Source organism: Moschus berezovskii, chromosome 12 (assembly GCF_049115385.1).
Source record: "Moschus berezovskii isolate FMDL1 chromosome 12, NW_MosBer_1.0, whole genome shotgun sequence".
NCBI lineage: Eukaryota > Metazoa > Chordata > Mammalia > Artiodactyla > Moschidae > Moschus > Moschus berezovskii.
This window is the reverse complement of record NC_142471.1, coordinates 42258990-42279917: the sequence shown is the minus strand read 5'-3', so window position 1 is coordinate 42279917 and position 20928 is coordinate 42258990. Positions and strand designations below refer to the sequence as shown.

The window sequence follows — 20928 nt, the reverse complement described above, 5'->3', positions numbered from 1 at the left end:
CTGCAGGGTGATTTTCTCCTCTGCCTCTGTCACCTCTTATGGCCCAAAGAGACCAATCCCCCAAAAGAAAAAGCAATCCTATTTCCCAGCAACTCTGCTTATTTTGGAGAAATGAGAGCCTTTAACATTTTTTTAGAGTTATGGAATGTTCTTTGCTTGGTTATTCTTCTGTCGTGAGGGATCTGTGTTGATAATAAATTTTCACTACAAGAAACAGTATTTGAGTTACTTTGTCAGAAGTAATTCCCCTCCCCCAGCCAACAGGATAATAATACCAAATATTATTTATGTAATGCTTTACAGTTTACCAGGAATCCTCACATAGATAGTCTTATTTGCTAGTATCTCAGTGTCAGGGTCCATGTATTAGTTTTCTTTGTACTCCCAGCACACACATTGGTGCCCAACACACGTATATCAAATGAACGAGTGAGTGAATGAGTCAATAATCGATGATTAGGGGAAAAACAGACAAATCAATGAATGAACTTAATCTTTGCAAGATTACTTCTGTTTTGTTTTTTTGGATGAGGAAACTGAGGCTCAAGGAGGTAAAGACTGTAGCCAGAGCCACATGGGTGAGACAGCAGGCCAGGTCCTGAGCTTCTCAGCCAGAGGCTGTCCTGGCTGGGTCACGAGCAGCACTCCCACTGCACTCACAGTAGAACTCTTCCAGATTTTTCTAGAAAATTTCGATGCCTTTTACAAAGCCTTTATCCCCCTAGAAGTGGACTTGTCTTTCGAGCTCTGCCGCAGTTGGCTTTTTCTTATAGCGATTTTCTGCTCTGATCTCCTTGTGAAAAGTGTGCCTGATCACTGTCTTAGACCACTGAGAGTCAGCATGTAGGGGGGGCCATGAACTTGGATTCTGAAGAAAGAAAGACCTGGGCTCAATTCTACCTCTTTACTGGAATTATTCAAATCTGGGGCAAGTCACCTAACTTCTTAGTGCCTCAACTTTTTCACCTATATAGTGTGAATAACTACAGATTAAATATAATAAAGTATGTAAAGTACTAGGCACCAAAAATGTTGGCTCTCATTTTGCCTTTTAGTTGATGAAAGGAGGGAAGGGAACATGATTTGAGTACCTACTACGTGTTAGTATGAGTGCTTTTTTATGTTTCACGTTTAATCTTCACAGTAGCTCTGCAATGAACTATTATTTTCATTTTAAAGACGATGAACCTGGCTGTAGCAGTTCCATCACGCAAGTGGTCAGGAGCCTGCTGGACTCCAAAGGTCATCCCTTCTCCCTGACTTCATGCTGCTTCCAGTTATCTATTTGCCATGAAGCTTTGATAAGTTATATCTCTTGCATATTTTTTCCAATGTATGGTTTCCTCTTTGGGGTTTAATTACACTTTGTCATGCAAATACTCTTACCTACATCGCAAACCATGATTCTGACAGAATACTTAATTTCTTTAGTAGGCAAAAATCGATTGCCTCACCAAGATAGGAAAACATCATTCTGCTTCCTTAAGAGAGTTCTGTTATAGGAAAGTTTATGGCTCACTCTGTGCTCTGCAGGAACTTACTAGTATGTAACGAGAAGCAGGACTATAGGCCACCTACCTCCAGTTGAGAGAAAGCCCTGCACCCTACTTGTGAGTTCTCTTTCATTCTGCCCAGGTGGTCTCCAGATGCCCTGGATTCTTTCCTCCATCTTCGTGCCTCTTTATGAACCAGGTCCTGCACTCAGAAATCCCTCCCCACTTTGTCTACCTGAATCTCTGCAATCCTTCGGGCAGCCTTTCTTCTAGGAAGACCTCATTCCTCTCCCACCCAAGGGAGATGAGACAGCCTTCCTGGGGGCTTCTCCTGGACTTCTCTCCCTCCCCATTCATTCATCATCCACCTGTCTATTCATTATCTCTTAACTGTCCATTTACGTGCCAGCATATCAGATGTTGATGGGTCTGCTTGAGGTTTCTCAGGGCAGCGAACCTCTTCTCTATGCTTAGTGCCCTTCACAGCGACTGGCACACATTTGATGGTTAAATGATGAATGGACAAAGATATGTTTCAAACAGCTCTGTTAAATTTGATTCCTTTTTCTGTTGTGCAGCCTGTTTTTTTCCCCCACACATTAAGCTCTTGCTTCCCTTGTGGCTTAGCTGGTAAATAATCCACCTACAATTCAGGAGGCCTGGGTTCAATCCCTGGGTTGGGAAGGTCCCCTGGAGAAGGGAAAGGCTACCCACTCCAGTATTCTGGCCTGGAGAATTCCATGGACTGTATAATCCATGGGGTCACAAAGAGTCGGACACGACTGAGTGACTTTCACTTTCACTTTCCCTGGTGGCTCAGACAGTAAAGAATCTGCCTGCAATGTGGGAGACCCAGATTTGATCCCTGGTTGGATCTGATTTCCAACCTGGGTTGGAAAACCCCCTGGAGAAGGAAATGGCAACCCACTCCAGTATTCTTGCCTGGAGAATCCCCATGGACAGAGGAGCCTAGTGAGCTACAGTCCATGGGGTTGCAAAGAGTTGGACATGACTAAGCGACTAAGCACAGCACAGCACAAGCTCTTGCAAGGGCTTGAATTTATTTCTGGAATGTCTAGTCCTGTCTACTGACTAATTTTGCTTTGTTTTGTTTTAAACTTGTCTTTGTACTATCTGGAGAACTGCCACTTTGTTTTGGAATTTGATATCACAGGTCTGACTCTAACACATTGTTAATTAATTATTTATTTATTGGCCTCACAGACAATGTGGCATGTGGAATCTTAGTTCCCCAACTAGGGATGGAACCTGTGCCCTCTGCATAAGAAGTGCAGAGTCTTAACCACTGGATGCCAGGGAAGTTCCCTCATATTTCCCTATAATAATAAAAAAATGACAAGGTCAGAACCAAATACAATATCCCATGATATTATATTGGGGACCTTCCTCAAGGCTGACTCTGATATTTTATCTCAAGGGTAGGTTAACCAACCAGGCTTGATTTTACTGCACTATTGGGTCATCTAGCTCTCCTTTCTTTACTTTGTTCATAAGAGTGTCACTCTTTATCACATTCAACAAGCATACTAAATTTCTAATGCTCTTGCTAGAATAAAAATCAGATTATGTTACTTCTTTACTTTAAAACATGTCAGTGACTCCCACTTCTTAAGGGCCTGGTTTCAAACTGTGCTCCTTGGAGAGCTGTGGGTCTCCTGAAACCCTTAGAGGGATGATGCCTATTGCCCATGCACCGTGGGCAGGTGTTCTGTCAAGAACTCTGTACCCACTATCTCAGTTAATCCTCACAGTAGCCTCTGAGAGTTAGTTGAGGAAGGAGAGACTCAGAAAGGGTAAGCGTCTTATCCATCATCACACTGCCTGGTAGTGACCCCTAAGAGACTTCAGTCAGGGTCTCTCAGGGTGCCTGGGGTTGAAACTAAATCTGCTTCCTTGCAGTCTTTTCTTAACACCTTAAGACACTTTTTACTCAAAATATCATTTTTGAAAATCTTTTTTGGGGATTGCTAGGGAGAAGAACAGTGGGAAGAGTATAGACCTATTATTCTTTCACAAACCTCAGATATAAATTGTGGCTTATCACACATTATGAAAGTTATAATGCTTTTAGCTGACTAATAATAGCAATCTGTACTGGTACCACAGCATTTTTTTTGGACAACCCCACGGCATGTGGGACCTTAGTTCCCAGACCAGGGATTGAACTCATGCCCCCTGCAGTGGAAGCACAGAGTCTTAATCACTGGATCACCAGGGAAGTTCTGGTATCACAGCACTTTTACTAATTACCAACCATCATCATTTCCTTATAAGAAGGGAAGAGACAGGTGCTACCTTCTTCCTTTCACTGATACGGAAACTGAGGCCAGAATGACTGAGTGACATTTAAAGTCATCCAATGAACCTCAGAGCTGGAAAGGGAATCTACCAGTATCTCAGAAACCAAGAAGTTTCTTTTATAATTTATTGTCAAGGGGAGGAAAAATGTTTTATTTTGTTTTGCTTTTCCCCTTGAGGAACTGAAATGTTTTCTCCTTTCTGGTTTTAAAGTAAACTAACTTACTGTGTTTCTTATTTTGCCCTCAAATTTGCTACCCAGTCACTGCAGCTCTTTATTCGTCATAATCAGCGTGTTTCCTTTTCCCTCTTCTACTTGGTGCTGATCTGCTAAAGTTCTATTGTCTTAACTCTCATGTTCATGTTACCTTTGTTGAGAGAGACAAGCTATGAATAAATAAGTGTGTAAATGTCCATGAGTGAGTAAATTGCTAGTTAACCAGGATACCCAACTCTAACAGAATGCTTTGTCTTCAGAATTTACCATAACTGACTCCAAGTTTTAAGATAAGATATAGTATTTTGGGGGATTAGAGAAACTCCAAATTCAGACAGCACATGGCAGGACCCTGAAGGAACATCCAAGTCTGGTAAACATCATAGGAGCTGGGAGGGGACTTGCACATACTTGGTACTTGACAAATTTCATACTTTCTCTGAGTTTAATCCTCACCACAACTCTATGAGGCAGGTGTTGATCTTCCCCTTTTGCAGATGGGGAAAGTGAGGCTCAGAGAATTTTAGTAACTCATTCAGAGTTACAAAACCCGCCTGAGGTGGAACTTGGAACAAAGGCCAGAGCCAAAGCCTTTTCAGACTAGGCCTCGTGGTCTCCAGATCAAAATCATCTGAAAGGTTTCCTAAATGGTCACAAGATGCCGACTTGGGTGCACATATTTGGCGCAGGGAAGGTAGCAGAGACTGAATGTCTGTGAAAGGGAACTCCTAACCCCCTTCTTCCAGACTGTGGGGCCTCCCCATAGCACAGAGGTCCTACCTTTCTCACAGTAGGGCTCCCCATCTTCCATGTGGAAGAGGCTGTTCCCGAAGGGCTTCTTGCAGGCTGCACAGACGAAGCAGGTGGTATGCCACGTCTGCCTCAAGGCATGCATCACTTCCTGGGGAAAAGAGGCTTAGTTCAGGACAGAAAGGTCCAGCGGGGAGAAGGAGGCAGGCTTGACGTCCACACCAGGCCTCGGTCACTGCAAGAATGTCCCACCAGGGAGCGGAACAGGCAGCCCAGGAAGCGGGCCTCAGACATGTTAAGGAAGGTCAGGGGTGGCAGACGAGGGGCTCCTACTCACGCGGTGCATGCTGGGTGCCAGGTTCTGTGTGTGCTCATATAAGCCGTGATGCTTCCCCTCCCATTAAATCTGGGAGGGAGGCTGCTTGTTACTGCCATTTTACCAAAGGGGCATCAAGTGTCAAAGCCACATAGAGGTACACGGTGAGGTGACTTGCTTTTCAAAAGCTCCGCAAGCCACTTCAAGCTATGTGGCCCAGGGATACAATCATCTCTCATTTCAAGTTCATTTGTTCCCTAGTTCACTGGTGGCAAACCAATGCCCTTCTAGGATAGAAATGGAGTTGTTCTTGCTCTGTTAGCACAGCAACTGCTTGGCTTCCAAATGGGACCCCACAACATTGGGGAGGAGGAGAGACTGGTTGGAAAACAGACAAGGGTCCGAGGAGAAGAATGCTGCCCACTTACCCCCATGATTTTGGTGTTACACTTGGCACAGACTGGGGCAAAGAACTGCTCATAACACCGCTCACAGTAAACGTTGTTCTGCTCCTCCACAAAGCACACATCTGCCAGGGAGGTCTTGCAGTAGGCACAGTTGAACTCTTCTGGATGCCAGGAACGGCCCATGGCTACCAGAAAGGGGCCCCTGGGAAAGCAGAGAACAGTATCTCCTAAGCAGCCCCCAAAGCTTAAGACCAGGTATTTCAAAAACTCCCAACAATATTCACACTTTGATCCTGATAACCCTGACTTTTGTGACTGTTCTAATGAAATAACAGGAAATTCAGATAAAGCTCCATGAAAAAAGATGAGGTTGCATCACTTACAAAAAAGAGTAATGGGGAGGCAACTCAAACATCCACTACTAGGGGACCCAGTAAGTGTATTATGGGAGATCCATTCAGTTGAATACTTGTATTAGTTGAATACATGATGACGGTGCTAATGGCTAACATTTATTAAGTGCTTACTCTCTGCCAGGCACCATTCAAGAAGAAATTTGCATTTATTAGTGTGTTTAACTCTCACAACAACTCTATGAAGTAGGTACTATCATGATACCCATTTTTAAACTGAGGTACAGATGTTAAGTAAGTTGTTCAAGGCTATAGGGCTATAATGGTAGACCCAGGATACAAACCTGGATCTAGATCAGTAGTCAGAACAGTAAGACTAAAGAAATGCTTTATATTTTAATTTTTACTTTTCTGAATTTTCTAATTATTCTCTAATAAGTATATTCTTTCTGTTGTTATTTGGTCAACTAAGTTGTGTCCAACTCTTTTGTGACCCCATAGAATGTAGCCTGCCAGGCTTCTCTGTCCATGGGATTTCCCAAGCAAGAATACTGGAGTGGTTGCCATTTCCTTCTACAGGGGATCTTCCTGATCCAGGGATTGAACCCACATCTCCTGCATTGGCAGGACGGTTCTTTACCCTGTGCATTGGCAAATGGGTTCTTTACCACTGAGCCACCTGGGAAGCCCCATATTTTTTCTAATGATACTTTATTTTTAAATAAAAGTATATTTTTCATATACATAAATTCACCCTCCCCCCCCCACACATGCACATACTATAAACATGTTATAGTCATAAGACATCACCCATGATCCTTGGCTTCTAAGTATGAAATGACTTGTTTTCCTTTCAGTGTGGCAGACGGCCACCAAAACCCTGGGCAGCACAGGCCTGACTGAATAGACCCAGAAGCAGCCCCAAAGGAAAGCTGGGTCAAAACCAGCACTGTCAGCCAGCTTGCAAAAGTCCTAATAAACCTACCAACCAGACTTGCAATTCTCAGAACCCAGCCTTAGCCCAAGGGGGCGGTGCTGGCACAAGCACCATACTGGAGCTTTACCCACTTACCTCATGGAATCCTCACAACTCCCTGGGGAAGTAGGTGTCACACAGGTATAGAAGCTAAAGCTCAGAGAGGGTTAGAGCAGAGACAGCTAGCAAGAGGGACCTGAGGCTGCCCTGGTCTCTCTGCACCTCCCTTCCTCCCTCCCATCCCCCTTGCCCTGCCAGGGCCCGAGCACAGGGGCACAATGGGATCTGACCTTACCGGATGATGCTGTTGCAGTGGCCACAAAGTGGAGTTCGGCTGCTGGCTGGGAAGCGCTCGGCCCTCTGCACTGTACCCCTGGCAAGGGGGGACACCTGGGGAGCCGGTGGTGGCGGGGTGTAGGCAGGGGCCCCTCGGGTCAGACTCTGCTTGCTGACACTGGTGGTGCTCTTGCCAGGGGCAAACTTCTGAGAGAAGCTGTCATCTGTCACCCATGGGGGACGGCTGGCAGACTCCGCAGGGCCCCCACTATAGGGTGTAGGATTATAGCTTGGGGCTGGCGAGGGGGTATAGGCTGGTGCTGGGGAGGGGGAATAGGTGGGAGCAGGGGAAGGGGTGTATGCAGGGGTAGGGGACGGGGTGTAGGCAGGGGCAGGGGAGGGCGTGTAGGGAGTTGGACTGTAATTGGCCCCCGGGGATGGGCTGTAGGTAGATGCAGGCACTGCAAGCCAAAAATATCCAAAGAAAAATGTGTCAGGAATTTATTTCTCCCAGCTTCCCCCACCCCCAGCCAGAGAACTGTAAAAGACAACTTTAATATTAGAGCGGCACAATTCCAGTTTTTACACAGAGATGCGTCCCGAGCTTCTTCATGGCCTTGATTTGAATTTGCAGCAAGGAGCCAAGGGAGATAAAGAGCCATGGAGCAGAGCCCTGGGGAGCTTGGACAGGGCTGGGAAGGGATAGAACTATAAATATCTGCAGCTGTGCGGGGTGGGGCTCAGCCAGGCCTTGGCTGCCAGGAGCCTGCTGGAGACAGTGAGTAGGGGCAGGGGGTGCGGGCAAGGCTTGTATCTGGATCCCCTGGGCTGGAGAGGGTGAGATTGGGTCATTTTGGCCTTGACTGGAAGATGCTTTTGTTTGCACTCTGACCAATGATTTGACATCTGAAATGCCTCAGTCATATACGTTTGCTGAACCTGGACCTAGTCCAGCCTTTGAGACAAAGCAGATGACTGGATAGTTAGGTTTTCAAGTTTAGGTTTCAAGTTTAGTTGCAATCGTGTTTTGTTTGTTTGTTTGTTTTAACGGCTTGGCTTGATGTGTAAGGGGGGAAAGTCCATTTTGATTTGAAATGGTGGGTCTTGGAGACATCATTCAGAGGAAGACTAGACAGAGATGCTGAAGTGACACGGCCCAGGTCTAGCTGCTTCCTCAGCCTGTGGTTGCCTCTGGGGGACCCAAGCTCCCCCGCCTCGCTTTGATGGAAACTGAGAGTGTCCGAGTGTCTGTTAGAGGTTACCTTCCAGTGCAGAAGGAGAATTCCCTGCCCTGCTTCTAGAACCCCCTCCTCTAGCTCACTGAGAGCTGAAAACCCTTTTAGGGCAGCAACACGAAGGAGCAGAGCAGCTGCCCACCCAAAGCCCTCCGAGGTCTGGGCCTCAAAACCCAGGTTTCTAAGTTCTGCTGCCTCTCATTGTGAAAGTAGCAGGGGCAGACCAAGCTGCGCCTGGCACAGCTGGTGTAGCCAGCCTTCACTCCTAAGGAGGGAGGTTCCGGATGCCTCACCTCAGCGCACAGTTTGCTTCTCTGGAAAGAGGCTTTATTCCTTCTACCCCAGGAAGTGTGTCAGGGCAGCCTCCCTCCCCATCCCTGCGTCTGGCCTGGTGAATGGACTATGCTGATAGGTGAGAAGGCAGCCCTCAGCAGGCTCCAGCCTGGAAAGGAAGGTCATTCTCAGGGCTAAAGTTCCTGGCCTGGCCTCTGGTCTCTCCCCACCTGGTTCCCCTGGATTAACCTGCTGCTCCAACCCTGTACCTCCTGCTCCCAGATGATTGGCCCTTCAGAGCTGGGTGACATGGAAACCCTATTGCTGGGAATGGGTAGGGACCAGGCCTGTGTTATTGAAAGCAGAAGGGATAAAACCCTCCACAGCCCTGCCCTAGAGCCATCCAGGGAGTGAGGCTGGCTTCCAAAGGTAAAGGTTTCTCCATAAGGAATCTTCTTCCCACTTACTAAGAGGATAGGCTAGGCACAAGTCACCTGGGTAGTCCTCTTTACAGCTGAGGTCACTGAGACTCAGACAGAGCTAGTAAGTGGTAGAGTGAGTCTCCAAAACCATTCTTTCTATCACCCCAAGTTGGCTCTGTAGAAAAACACGAGTCTGATTTCCAGAAGATTTGGGTGTACCATGTTGATAGGAGTACCTGCCAACCTGGAGGAGACCCCATGGTCTGGCAATGTAGCACAGTCATCAAGAGCCCTGGGTTCAGGTCCTCGCTCTGCTACATCCTGGCTGTGTGTCCTTGGGCAAGTTCCTTAACATCCCTAGGCCTGAATTTCCTCGTCTAAAAATGGCAATAATAATTCTCAGTACCTTATTAGGAGGATTAAGGGAAATAAGAACTATTAAGGCATCTCACACGCTAGTAAAGTCATGCTCAAAATTCTCCAAGCCAGGCTTCAGCAGTATATAAACCGTGAACTCCCAGATGTTCAAGCAGGTTTTAGAAAAGGCAGAGGCACCAGAGATCAAATTGCCAACATCCGCTGGATCATGGAGAAAGCAAGAGAGTTTCAGAAAAACATCTATTTCTGCTTTATTGACTATGCCAAAGCCTTTGACTGTGTGGATCACAATAAACTGTGGAACATTCTGAAAGAGATGGGAATCCCAGACCACCTGACCTGCCTCTTGAGAAACCTGTATGCAGGTCAGGAAGCAACTGTTAGAACTGGACATGGAACAACAGACTGGTTCCAAATAGGAAAAGGTGTACGTCAAGGTTGTATATTGTCACCTTGCTTATTTAACTTATATGCAGAGTACATCATGAGGAACGCTGGGCTGGAAGAAGCACAAGCTGGAATCAAGATTGCCGGGAGAAATATCAATAACCTCAGATATGCAGATGACACTACCCTTATGGCAGAAAGTGAAGAGGAACTCAAAAGCCTCTTGATGAAAGTGAAAGAGGAGAGTGAAAAGGTTGGCTTGAAGCTCAACATTCAGAAAACAAAGATCATGGCATCTGGTCCCATCACTTCATGGGAAATAGATGGAAAAACAGTGGAAACAGTGTCAGACTTTATTTTTTTGGGCTCCAAAATCACTACAGATGCTGATTGCAGCCATGAAATTAAAAGACGCTTGCTCCTTGGAAGGAAAGTTATGACCAACCTTGATAGTATATTAAAAAGCAGAGACATTACTTTGCCAACCAAGGTCCGTCTAGTCAAGGCAATGGTTTTTCCCGTGGTCATGTATGGATGTGAGAGTTGGACTGTGAAGAAGGCTGACCGCCGAAGAATCGATGCTTTTGAACTGTGGTGTTGGAGAAGACTCTTGAGAGTCCCTTATACTGCAAGGAGATCCAACCAGTCCATTCTGGAGGAGATCAATCCTGGATGTTCACTGGAGGGACTGATGCTAAAGCTGAAACTGCAATACTTTGGCCACCTCATGCGACGAGTTGACTCACTGGAAAAGACTCTGATGCTGGGAAAGGTTGGGGGCGGGAGGAGAAGGGGACGACGGAGAATGAGATGGCTGGATGGCATCACGGAATCTGTGGACATGAGTTTGAGTGAACTCCGGGAGTTGGTGATGGACAGGGAGGCCTGGCGTGCTGTGATTCATGGGGTCGCGGAGAGTCGGACACGACTGAGCGACTGAACTGAACTGAACTGAAGGCTTAGCCTAGTACCTGGCACTGTGTATGTGTCAGTAAATGTTAGTGAGGATGGTGAGGTGAGTGACTCCTGGGTCTCACGGTCCAGATGAACTGTCAGCTCATCTCACAGCTTGATGGTGACGTCACCTGAAGGACCCCAGCCCAGGGAGACTGTAGGATTTAGAGGATGGGAGATGTGACCTAATCCTAATACTGTGTTATCTAGTACACAGTCCTAATGTGGCCATTAAGCACTTGATATGCAGCTAGTCCAAACTGAGACATACTATAAATATAAAATACACACCAATTTTTAAAGACTTAGTACAAGAAGGTAGAATATCTCACTAATAATTTTATATTGATTGATTATATTGATTAAAATGATACTTTGAATATACTGACTTAAATAAAATATATTAAAATTAATTTCACCTGCGTCCATATACTTTTTGTAAATTTATTTTTAATTGAATATATACTTTAAAAAAATGTAGCTACTAGAAAATGTATTTTTACCAGATAGTGCCATCCTAATCGGGACAACAGTTACCAAGTACTGCCTACTTTCACATGCCAGGGCCTTTATGTGCATTATTTCATGTAATACTTGCTGCAATCCAATGAGGCAGGTAATAGTCTCTAGTCCGTTTAACAGAAGAAGAATTGAGGCTTGGAGAGCTTATGCAACACCGAGCTGAAACTGGCGCTCAGGCTGCAGGACTCAACCCCAGATCCCTACTTAACCACTCCCCAGGCAGAAAAACAGGCTTTAGCACGCCCCTTCCAAATCTGGCCCTAACCCACTTTTTCAACTTCTCTCTAGCAATACTAACCCTATTGCCTCTGCCAGACAGTCTTTCTCTTCCCTCATCTGGAAGGCCTTCCAGTCTCCATGATTCACTCCTTTTTTCTAAACTCCAAGAACACGAAGGTCTCAGCAGGTCAGAGGCACGCTGGCATCTGGGCACGGTGGGCTGATTCCTTGCCCAAGAGTCCCCCGGCACCCCCCACCCCTCTACGAGCTAAGGCCCTTCCTTTCTTCCCGGCGCAGGCCAGCAGCTTCCCTCCGCCACCAGGTACCCGGTGAGGATCGGGGCGCAGGGAGCAGCTGCTTCACAGTTCTCTTCCCTCTGCGCCCTTCAGCCTGGCTGCCCCCGCCATCCGCGACGTGCCAGGAGAGAGACTTGATATCCCATCTCCGAGCCCGAGGCTGTTGCTATTTCTGCTTGATGGAATGAAGCCCGTCCAAATTAGAAGGTGATATTTCATCTCTAATTGGCAAGTTCAAAAGGCCCCTATCGCACTCGGCGGCTCGGGAATGTGTAATTAAACAAGGTGATTTCTGACTCACTCCAGGTCGGGCCGGCTCCCGCGGGCGCCTGGCCCCCACCCGGCCCGCGGGCCGACGTGGCTTCCCCTGGCCCGTGCGGGGGCCCCTCCGCCCATGGTCCCCTCCCGGGCCCCAGGTCTCGGCGCCGGCGATAGGATCCGGGTTGCGAACGCCACGGTCGGCCCGGAGGAGCCTCCGAGAGGAGCTGCGGCTTGGGCTACACACAGGGTCTCCGCCCTGCCCGGGGCCGGGGTCGGCGGAGGCGAGCTGGGGAGAGGCCCCGGGCCCACGTTCCCCGTGTCTCGCCGGGCCGCCTGCCAGCCTCCCGGGGACTCCACCCGCAGGAGAGGGGGCGGAGGCAGGCCGGCTCCGGCGCGAGCCCGCCTGGCCGCTTCCTTCCCCCCCGGGCAGGAATGAGTTAACGTCTGCTCGGCCTGGGAACGCGGCGGAGGCCCGCAGCTCCGGGGCTCCGGCACGTCTCGCCCGCCCGGGCTCCGGTCCCGGAGAAGGAGGGGGCGCACCCGACGGGCCAGGCGGCGCGCGCCACTGCTGCCGTGCCGCCCCCTGGCGGGCCTGCAGAAGAGAGCTGGGGCCCGGGCGGGGGCGCCAAAGCCCGGGCCCGCCCCGGAAGATGCCCGTAAGCACCCACCTGGGAGGCGAGCCCGGGCCAGGGCGGAAATGGCCACCCTGCGCCCCGCCAGAGCCTCACCTCCTTTCGCAGCCGCTCCTCCAAACTCCTTATCGCCCTCCCTCCGGTGCTCCCCATCGCTGCAGAGCACCTGCTTCCTCCAGCTCCATCCGAGACTTTTCACCCTCACTGCTGCTAAGTCACTTCAGTCGTGTCCGACTCTGTGTGACCCCATAGACGGCAGCCCACCAGGCTCCCCCGTCCCTGGGATTCTCCAGGCAAGAACACTGGAGTGGGTTGCCATTTCCTTCTCCAATGTGTGAAAGTTTTTAGGTGGTCACCTAAAACAGTCACAAAGATCAATGGAACAAATAGACAAAAACCTACACAGAAATGAACAATGAACTTACAACACAGGAGTTGTGATATACAATGAATAAAATTGCTTCCTAATACTATGGACTTTTAATCTCAGAACTCTTGTGTTCTCGCTTCTGAAGAGACAGAGCAGGGCACCTCTTATGTACCAAGCACTGTCCTGGGCGCTTCATTCTCATCCCCAGAGCATCAGGTGTACATAATATGCCTGTTTTTTAAACGAGGAAATACAGGCCGGGGAGATGAGGTACTTTATCTTGGATAGCAGAGCAGGAACTGGCAATGGAGTCTGATGCCAAAGCCACTTCTACCACCTACACTCGACCCTGCTGTCAGAGTATGTTTTATGAAACAGATGGCTGATCATGGCTCCTCTGCCCTACACATCAAGTCAACACCCCAAACAAGGCTCTTCCTGTCTCAGTCCGTCTCATCTTCCCTTAAGTTCACTGAGCAGGGGCATGCCGGAGGAGATATCTAAGCCAGCCTGAGAACTGCCCTGGAGCTCTGGGGAGAGGCCCAACTTTGCCTAGGGAGAGGGAGGACATAGGCAGAGCCCTTGGCTCTGCAGTGATGAGAATGGGGACCAAAGCAATAGAACAGCCAGTCAGTGAAGCCAGCCACTGGCAGACCCTGTGTGGGTCCCTCTCCCACCCTTCATATGTGCTTTCCATGCCTCTAGTTAGCCTGTCCCAGCTGAAAAAACCAAAGACCAGACAGGTGAGCAGCTTGCCCAGCATCACATTATGCAGTAGGTCTGTCCAAAGCCTGTGGCATTTTTGCTATAGCTCCGCATCCACTGGCTTGAATCAGACCCAGACTCCTGGAGGAACAAGACCCTCCCCCCTAAACCCTCTCTTGCTCACTTGGAGCCTACAACTCCCCAGGCAGGAAATGTCTTGAGATCTAGGAGGCTCCATCACTGCCTGACACTGCCCATCTGTCTATGCAGTGCCAGAGACAACTTCCATAGGATTCTGGTCCATAATTGGAAGAAGGGAGGATGAACGTCATTAACCACCATCCTTCTGGGGGATGTGGCTTTAGAGCTGACCCCTGGAGCCCATGCCCAGGCTAGACAGCCTCCCTTCCCACTCTGCCTCTCACCTGGCTGGTAGACAGAAGGCCGGATGCTGGCAGTGGTGACAACCCGGGGCTTGGGTGCGGGGGCAGCTGGGGCCTCGCTGTATGTATGGGCAGCAGGTGCTGGAGAGGTGGCCACAGTGTGACTGTAGGCAGAGGCCTGGGGCCTGGAACCAAGTGGGGAAGAGTTAGCAGCCAGAAGGACAACCCCACCCAGGCCCTGGAGCCTGAAGCCATGGCAGGCTGACTCCCTGATCTTTAAAGAGGCTCTGTAAGGAGGAAACCTGACAAAGATATGCCTGGGGAGCTGCCAGAGGCTGTGAAGAAAAGACCAGGAGGTCTTAGGGGGAGGAAGCTGCTCTTTGGGTGCTAAGTCTTGGTGAGTCTGGTGAGAACAGCAGAGACACTAAAAATTACAACCCATTGCTGGTGCTACCACCTTAGCAGAGGGAGGAAAGGTACCAGTCAGACAAGAGGATGATGGGAAACCTTCACCCCTTGCAGAGAGACCAAGGGATGGGGGTGGGAAGCTGGGGTGGGGAAGGAGGTAGAGGCAGGAAAGAGAAAAGACAGTCAAAGCTACTTCCCAACCTTTTGGGGCACCTCACAGCCTCAGACCACCTGGCTTCCTCCCCTCCCCCTTTCTATTGTTGTGGAGGGAGCAGCAAAGTCTCAGGTTTCTGGGTAAGAGTGCTCCAGGGAGGGGAGGTCAGGAGAACCCCCCAACCCCCAACATACACAGAGGCTCTTCTGTATAGAATTTCTGTGGCCCTCCTCCCACTGCGTTAGCTGCCAAGAGGTCCAAAGCAGGCCTTTTCCCACTTATGACCCAGGGACCCTGGGACCAAAGAGATGGAAAAAAATAATGTACCAGTTCATTGCCCTCAGGAGATGCTGTGCTTGGCCTCTCCTCTTAGAGAACTAAAGACTCCAAGAGCTCCCGCAGCTAAGCAGTCTGTTCAATGTTGTCTGATTCAGTGTTTCCCAATTTCATTTGCCTGTGAAATCCCTCATCTTTTCTTCATTTTAAAACTAACAAACACCCTAAAGAACATGTCCCTGTTTGCTCTCTGCATCGTTCATGCACTAATGGGGAAAATGGGACATTGACAGGGGTGTGGAGAAATGAGACCCTGGAAATATACTGCCTCCTGCTTCTTGTCTTCCTTCCCCGTCCTGGGCCCAGGGCCTGCCCATCTCTGCTGGGCAGAGTCATAGGATAAGGGAGTACCATCCTCACCGGGACTCTGGGAGGGGGTTGCCCTGAGCTTAGAATCTACCTCCAACCTCCTAAATGGATCCAGAAGGGTCTGGGTGCTGCCCCAGACAATTCGTTAGAATGCATCTCAGAGAGCCAATGTGCCGGATCTGGGGCCTTGTCCTGCCAAGTTGTCATGTTTCTGGTTGAGTGAGACCAGGGTCTCCCTTCTCTGGGCCTGCCCTTCTCTGATATATCCCTGTTAAGACCCATGGAGTAGGAGCCTCAGTGGAAGAGGAAAAGGCCATGTCCAAACGGTGCCCAGCTTCTACTGTGGCAGAAGACGAAGGGTCAGCTGGTCATAGTCAGACTCTCCCACCAGTGGAGGATGCTTTCCCAGCACCCCAGGAGCCACAGGTAATCTGTCAGAGATTGGTGCTGGGGGAGCAAGCAGAGGCTTAAGATATCCAGCAAGAATTCTGAGGCCATGTTGGCTGTCCATTTGTCTCCCACTGGCTCCCACTAGCACCACTCCAGCCCATGTAACAAGGAGGGCAGATAGCTGGGCTCAGAGTGAGGTCCCCTGGCCCCCTCTGCTCCAGTCTGCTGCTGGCAGCCCTCCATGGCTTTCTCCACTCTCCACCCAGGCTTCACATCTCTTTGTAAGGCAAAGTGGAGGGAAGGTTTGCTCTGTTGAGGGGGTCCCGAGGCCCCCCAAACAAGGAGGCCTGGAACGTGGTGCTGGAGCCTGCCTTTGAGCAGGGCTGAGGCTAGACTGTCCATGAGACCCAGGCATCTAAAGCCTTCCCCTCAAACTGGGGTGGCATCTTCTCATTAGACTTTGAGTTTCTTCTTTGTGCAGGGAGCAAGGCCCTTACTTAAAGAGACTCTGTCATACAGAAGGGAAGCAGCTTGCTAAGTGCCCCCAGGAAGCTGGGATATGAGGACCCTGGAAGCCTGGGCCAGGCTCACCCTTGATACCGGGGTTGGGTTGGGAAAGGCTGGGCTCAGCATTACCTGGGTCACTATGAAGCCAGGGGGTAGAAGCTGGGCACACAGGCCACTCTGCCCATCCTTCATCCTGGCTTCAGGCTGCAACAGGGAACCAAGCACCCTGACCTGCTGAAAAGGTGTCCTTTTCAGCAAAACCCTGGGAGGGGAGTGTGGAGACTGGGAAAGCCGGCTCTGACTCCAAACACCAACTTGGCAGCTCCACACAGCCCAGAAAGAGCTGGGCCTGGCTGGCCTGTTACACTGCCTGGCCACTCCGGAAGGACCTGTCCAGCCTTCCCCCTGCCTCCCCACACCTCCCCTCATCCTTTTCATCACCTCCCTTCCCCTGCCTTTGCTGAGTATCCATGAGGGCAGACAAGAATGCAATAACTTGTGCTACCTGAGAGCATTTTATGTGCTGGGTGTTTTATGCACACTTTTTCTATCCTGACCCTATAAAATTACGGGCATTAATGCCTTAGGAGATGAGGAAACTGAGGTCCTGCACAGTTGAGTCACTTTCAGAAGTTACAGACAGTAAGTGGTTGAGCAGAGATGTGAGTCCCACTGCACCAGGTGTCTCTGGAGCTAGCGTGCTTCTCCATCCAGAGAACAGAGGGTAAGGGACAAGGGCAAGGGAGTCTGTAAATAGTCTGACCCACCTTCAGTGCTCAGGTCAACGCTCCCTCCTCCATGGAGGCTTCCTTGATTTCCTTTCTTTCTCTGTAATCCCAGTTCCAGGAACATGGATTTTCCACACAGTCTCTCTATGTTATTTAACCTTATGTGTGTGTGTGTGTGTGAGAGAGAGAGAAAGAGATAGTCTTTTACCTCTTTCCCTAGAGCATGTGCCCCTGGGGCAGGGTGACATGTCCAGCCTCTGTCAGACACAGACACAGTGCATCTCCCTGAAATGCACCTCCAGTATCCCCTTCAGCCCAGGGTCCAAGGGTCCTAACCACTTTGGACGGGCCTTTCCGAGGGCCCAACACAGCTGCCGACAGACGGACCCAGGGGAGGCCTTTCCTGCCTCCCTTCCCCACGGGCAGAGCCGGCACCTGTGGGCCAGTTACCTTGGACTGTCCGCAGGGCTTGAGGCAGGGGCTGCGGCAGAGGCGGTGGCAACATGGGCAGCAGCTGTGGCCGGGGGTGGCGAGGCTGTGCTGGGAGAGGCAGCAGCAGGCGACTGGGCAGAAGCGGGCAGCAGTGGGGTGGCGGCCTGGCTGGTGCACACTGGAGCATGCTCAATAGGGGTGCTGATGAGGCGACCGAGAAAGACAACAGGTCAAGGGCGCCACTCTGCAGGGTGGGGCGGTGGCTGCAGCAGAGGCAGGCTGGGCGGAAGCTACCAGCCTTACTGTGAACAGAGCTGGATCTTCCAGAAGACCTGTTCCTAGGCTGAGGGAAAGAGCACCCCCACAACCCAGGACTCCCAGAAGGAAGGGCTCAGACCACAGGGCGGATCACAGGAACATCAAAAATATTCTCAAGCCTACTGAGATTCCCCTACATGATTCCCCTTTCTCAACATGTATTATAAAAACAGTGTGGTCAAAAAGTAGTCTAAATTATCAACCAAGTTTTCTCCCCCATCCTGTTTTCCTCCTTCTTTCACTGTTCCCTGTTTAGTCAGAGATAAGCATAGCCTTTGAGAAGGGATTATACAAGGAAGAAAATAGAGGCAAGATATTTTGTTGTCAAGAGCTTAAGTTCTGAAGTTGTGAGAACTTGGGCTCTAGGCTGCGAAGGACTCGGAGCACTGATGGTAGGCACCTTTGGAAGACAGGTAAAAGCTATCATGCCAGGCAGACCAAGGTCATCTGAACAAGAAAGGGGGCAACGTGGAGTGAGGGATTCAAGAATAAAGGTAGCTGTGCCTGTTTTCTGGGCAAACCCTGTGGAAGTGGCAGGACCATAGGGTCCCCTGTGCTCAGGCCCCTGGTGAAGGGGCAGGCAGGCCTGAGGCAGCCCAAAGATCTGTAGGCCATCTTGTGGCCTAGGGGCTATAGATGGTTTCCTACATCCCGGAGAGTGATGTGGACATGGCCCTGAGTGCCTGCACATGTGAAAGTCCCTGTAATTGGGACCATGAGAGGTGACTGCTCTGTCAGTATGGACCACTGTGACCAGATGGGAGGGGGATATCCCGGCAGATGCCAGCACAGGTAGATCATGATCAAGGACCAGGTGCCCAGACTCCCCGTCCCACCCGCCTTGGCATTCTGCAAGCATCTCTTCCCCAAAACCACCCCAGCAAAAGAGGAGCATCAGAGCCTGGGTCAATGGGATTAGATTTCTGCCCTCTGTGAAATGAGGCAGAGAATAAAAATTAAATTATAGGAAAGCAAAGAAATGTACATTCTCTGCTCACTTGGGTTATTGGACTAAGATCTGTACTTTCTATGATGGCAACTTGTTGTTCAGTTGTCAAGTCGTGTCCGACTCTTCATGACCCCATGGACTGCAGCACGCCAGGCTTCCTTGTCCCTCACCATCTCCTGGAGTTTGCCCAAGTTCCTGTCTATTGAATCAGTGATGCCATTCAACCATTTCATCCTCTGTCACCCAGGATATTGCAAATCCTATAGGTGGGAATAATTTTCCTCACACGATGACATTCAATTATTGACCTCCCATTATGTGCCAGGCCTGTCTTAAATCCTCACAAAAGCCCTCTGATGTGGGTAGTACAGATTCTTTTTAATAGGTGAAGAAATGGAGACAGAGGATTCCATTGCTGGAGCTCCTAGAACTTGGTAGTGACAGCAGGATCTGATTTAGGTGATAGATTTGAAGCTTTCCCCAGTACTTCAAGTGGCCCCTCAAACAGGAAGAAAGAACCTTCTTCCTACAGTCAAGTAGAATCTTTCCCCAGCAAAAGGCACTATTCTTACTTGAAATAATTAGAATAATCCTCTTCCCTCTGTAAGTGCTTATCATATGCCAGGCCTTGCACTAAACAGCTATATAAGCAGTACTCCGTTACTCCATTTGATCCTTTCAACCTGGCTGGGCAACTGGTATCAAGATCCTCATTTTACAGATGGGGAACTTGAGGTCCAGAAAGATTGAATCTCCACTAAAACATCACTTTGTCACCAAGTGCCAGAGACGGATGTGATCCCTAACCACTACATCATTTCTCAGACTTGAATATGTGGGCAAATTGGCCTGGAAATCTTGTTAAGAATGCAGCTTCTGGCTGAGAGTCTACATTTCCAACAAGCTCCCAGGTGATGCTGATGCTGCTGGTCTGTGGACCACACTGTGAGTAAGAAGGTGCTACACAGGTCTGTCCCAGGCAGGAGTGCCAGGGGGCCATGAGCTGTTTACCAAAGCGTCACAACTTGCCCTCTTCCATCCAGGGAGCCATATGGTAGAGAAAGGTATGAAACAGCATGACAGGGTCAAGGAAGAAGGGGCTGGAGAAGAGGCAAGGCTGCAAGTTGACTGTCACATGGGTGGGAGCACCGTTTTTCTCCGTGACCACACAGGAAGCATCTAGAGTGGACAAGGGCAGTGGCCATGCCCTGCCAGCCCTTTCCCAGCTTAGTGGTTCAGACAGGCAGCCATGGGCACCCCAGTTCTCAGGCCCAGTCCTGGCCCACCATGAGGCCACTCAACGCCCCCCTCATGAAAGAACTTGGCTTCTGGAAGCCATGCCTATGAAGTGGCTGCCTCAGAGAAGCAGCTGCAGGCCCTGACACCACCACTGAGCTGGCTGCTCAGACCCCCATGACGTGGACATGTTTGGGAAGGCCTGTCTGACAAAGGACACCCCATTTCCTTTAGCTGTTTCTCCCTAACCCTGCCACATGCTTCCAGGGGACTTCTGGGAACTGCAGACAACAGTGATAAAAATACCCAGGCTGGGAACATATTCTCTGCAGGACAAATAGGAAACTGGCTTTACCTGTCTCCTGTATTCCAATCCCCTGTCAGACCAGCTTACCTGCTGCTCTCCCCAGGCATAGCTCCACATGAATCCCGGCTTCTTGTGGGGTGAAGTTGGAGTGGATATGGCCCTGGGAAAACTCATCATCTACCACAGGGCAGGACAAAGGGCATGCTATGAGCCTGCTGCTCAGGGTTGTGACCGGGTAGCCTCCTATCTTGGGTTACTGGCTACAGACACCAAGCAGCCGGGGCCTAGGGAAGGCAGGAGCAGCACTGAAGAGCATCCAGAAGGATCGTGGGTTCTTATCCAGGTCAGTGCATGCCTGAAATTCCCTGAGGAGGGGGTCTCAGAAATCAAGCACTGCAAACAACTTACTAGAGCCTGGCTTCAGTCCTTAAGACAGTGCCTGATAGATCACCCCAGCCTAGTCAAGGACTCTGGCCTGGTTCATAATTCACCTTAAACATCTAAGCAAAAACCAAGCCAACCCAACTATATCAAGTGGCCGGGGGCTGCCTGGGAAGGGTGCAGCCGGAGGAGAAACACAGCCTGGCTACAGCCCCCCTTTCAGTCCATCTCTTCCTTCCACCCAGTTGGCATCAGGGTGCAGTGTGTCAACCCTGTGCCCTGCTCTGTTGAAATGGCCTTTGGTTGTTGCTCCTACTGGGGACAATGGC

The 20928-nt window shown here is 49.9% G+C and overlaps 1 protein-coding gene across 5 annotated transcripts in view; it reads right to left on the bottom strand.

Moving 5' to 3' along the window:
- LDB3 (LIM domain binding 3) overlaps positions 1-20928 on the bottom strand; it is a 63513-nt gene that overhangs the window by 8304 nt on the left and 34281 nt on the right. For 3 of the 5 annotated variants that reach the window (XM_055425300.2, XM_055425301.2, XM_055425302.2), the window contains 5 exons: positions 17427-17609; positions 14187-14329; positions 7127-7568; positions 5524-5704; positions 4810-4930 (listed from right to left, as the gene is read on the bottom strand). In XM_055425300.2, the coding sequence (XP_055281275.1) occupies positions 4810-4930; positions 5524-5704; positions 7127-7568; positions 14187-14329; positions 17427-17609 (1070 nt within the window). The remainder of the gene's footprint in view (positions 1-4809; positions 4931-5523; positions 5705-7126; positions 7569-14186; positions 14330-17426; positions 17610-20928) is intronic. The other 2 variants (XM_055425303.2, XM_055425304.2) reach the window with 1 other exon arrangement.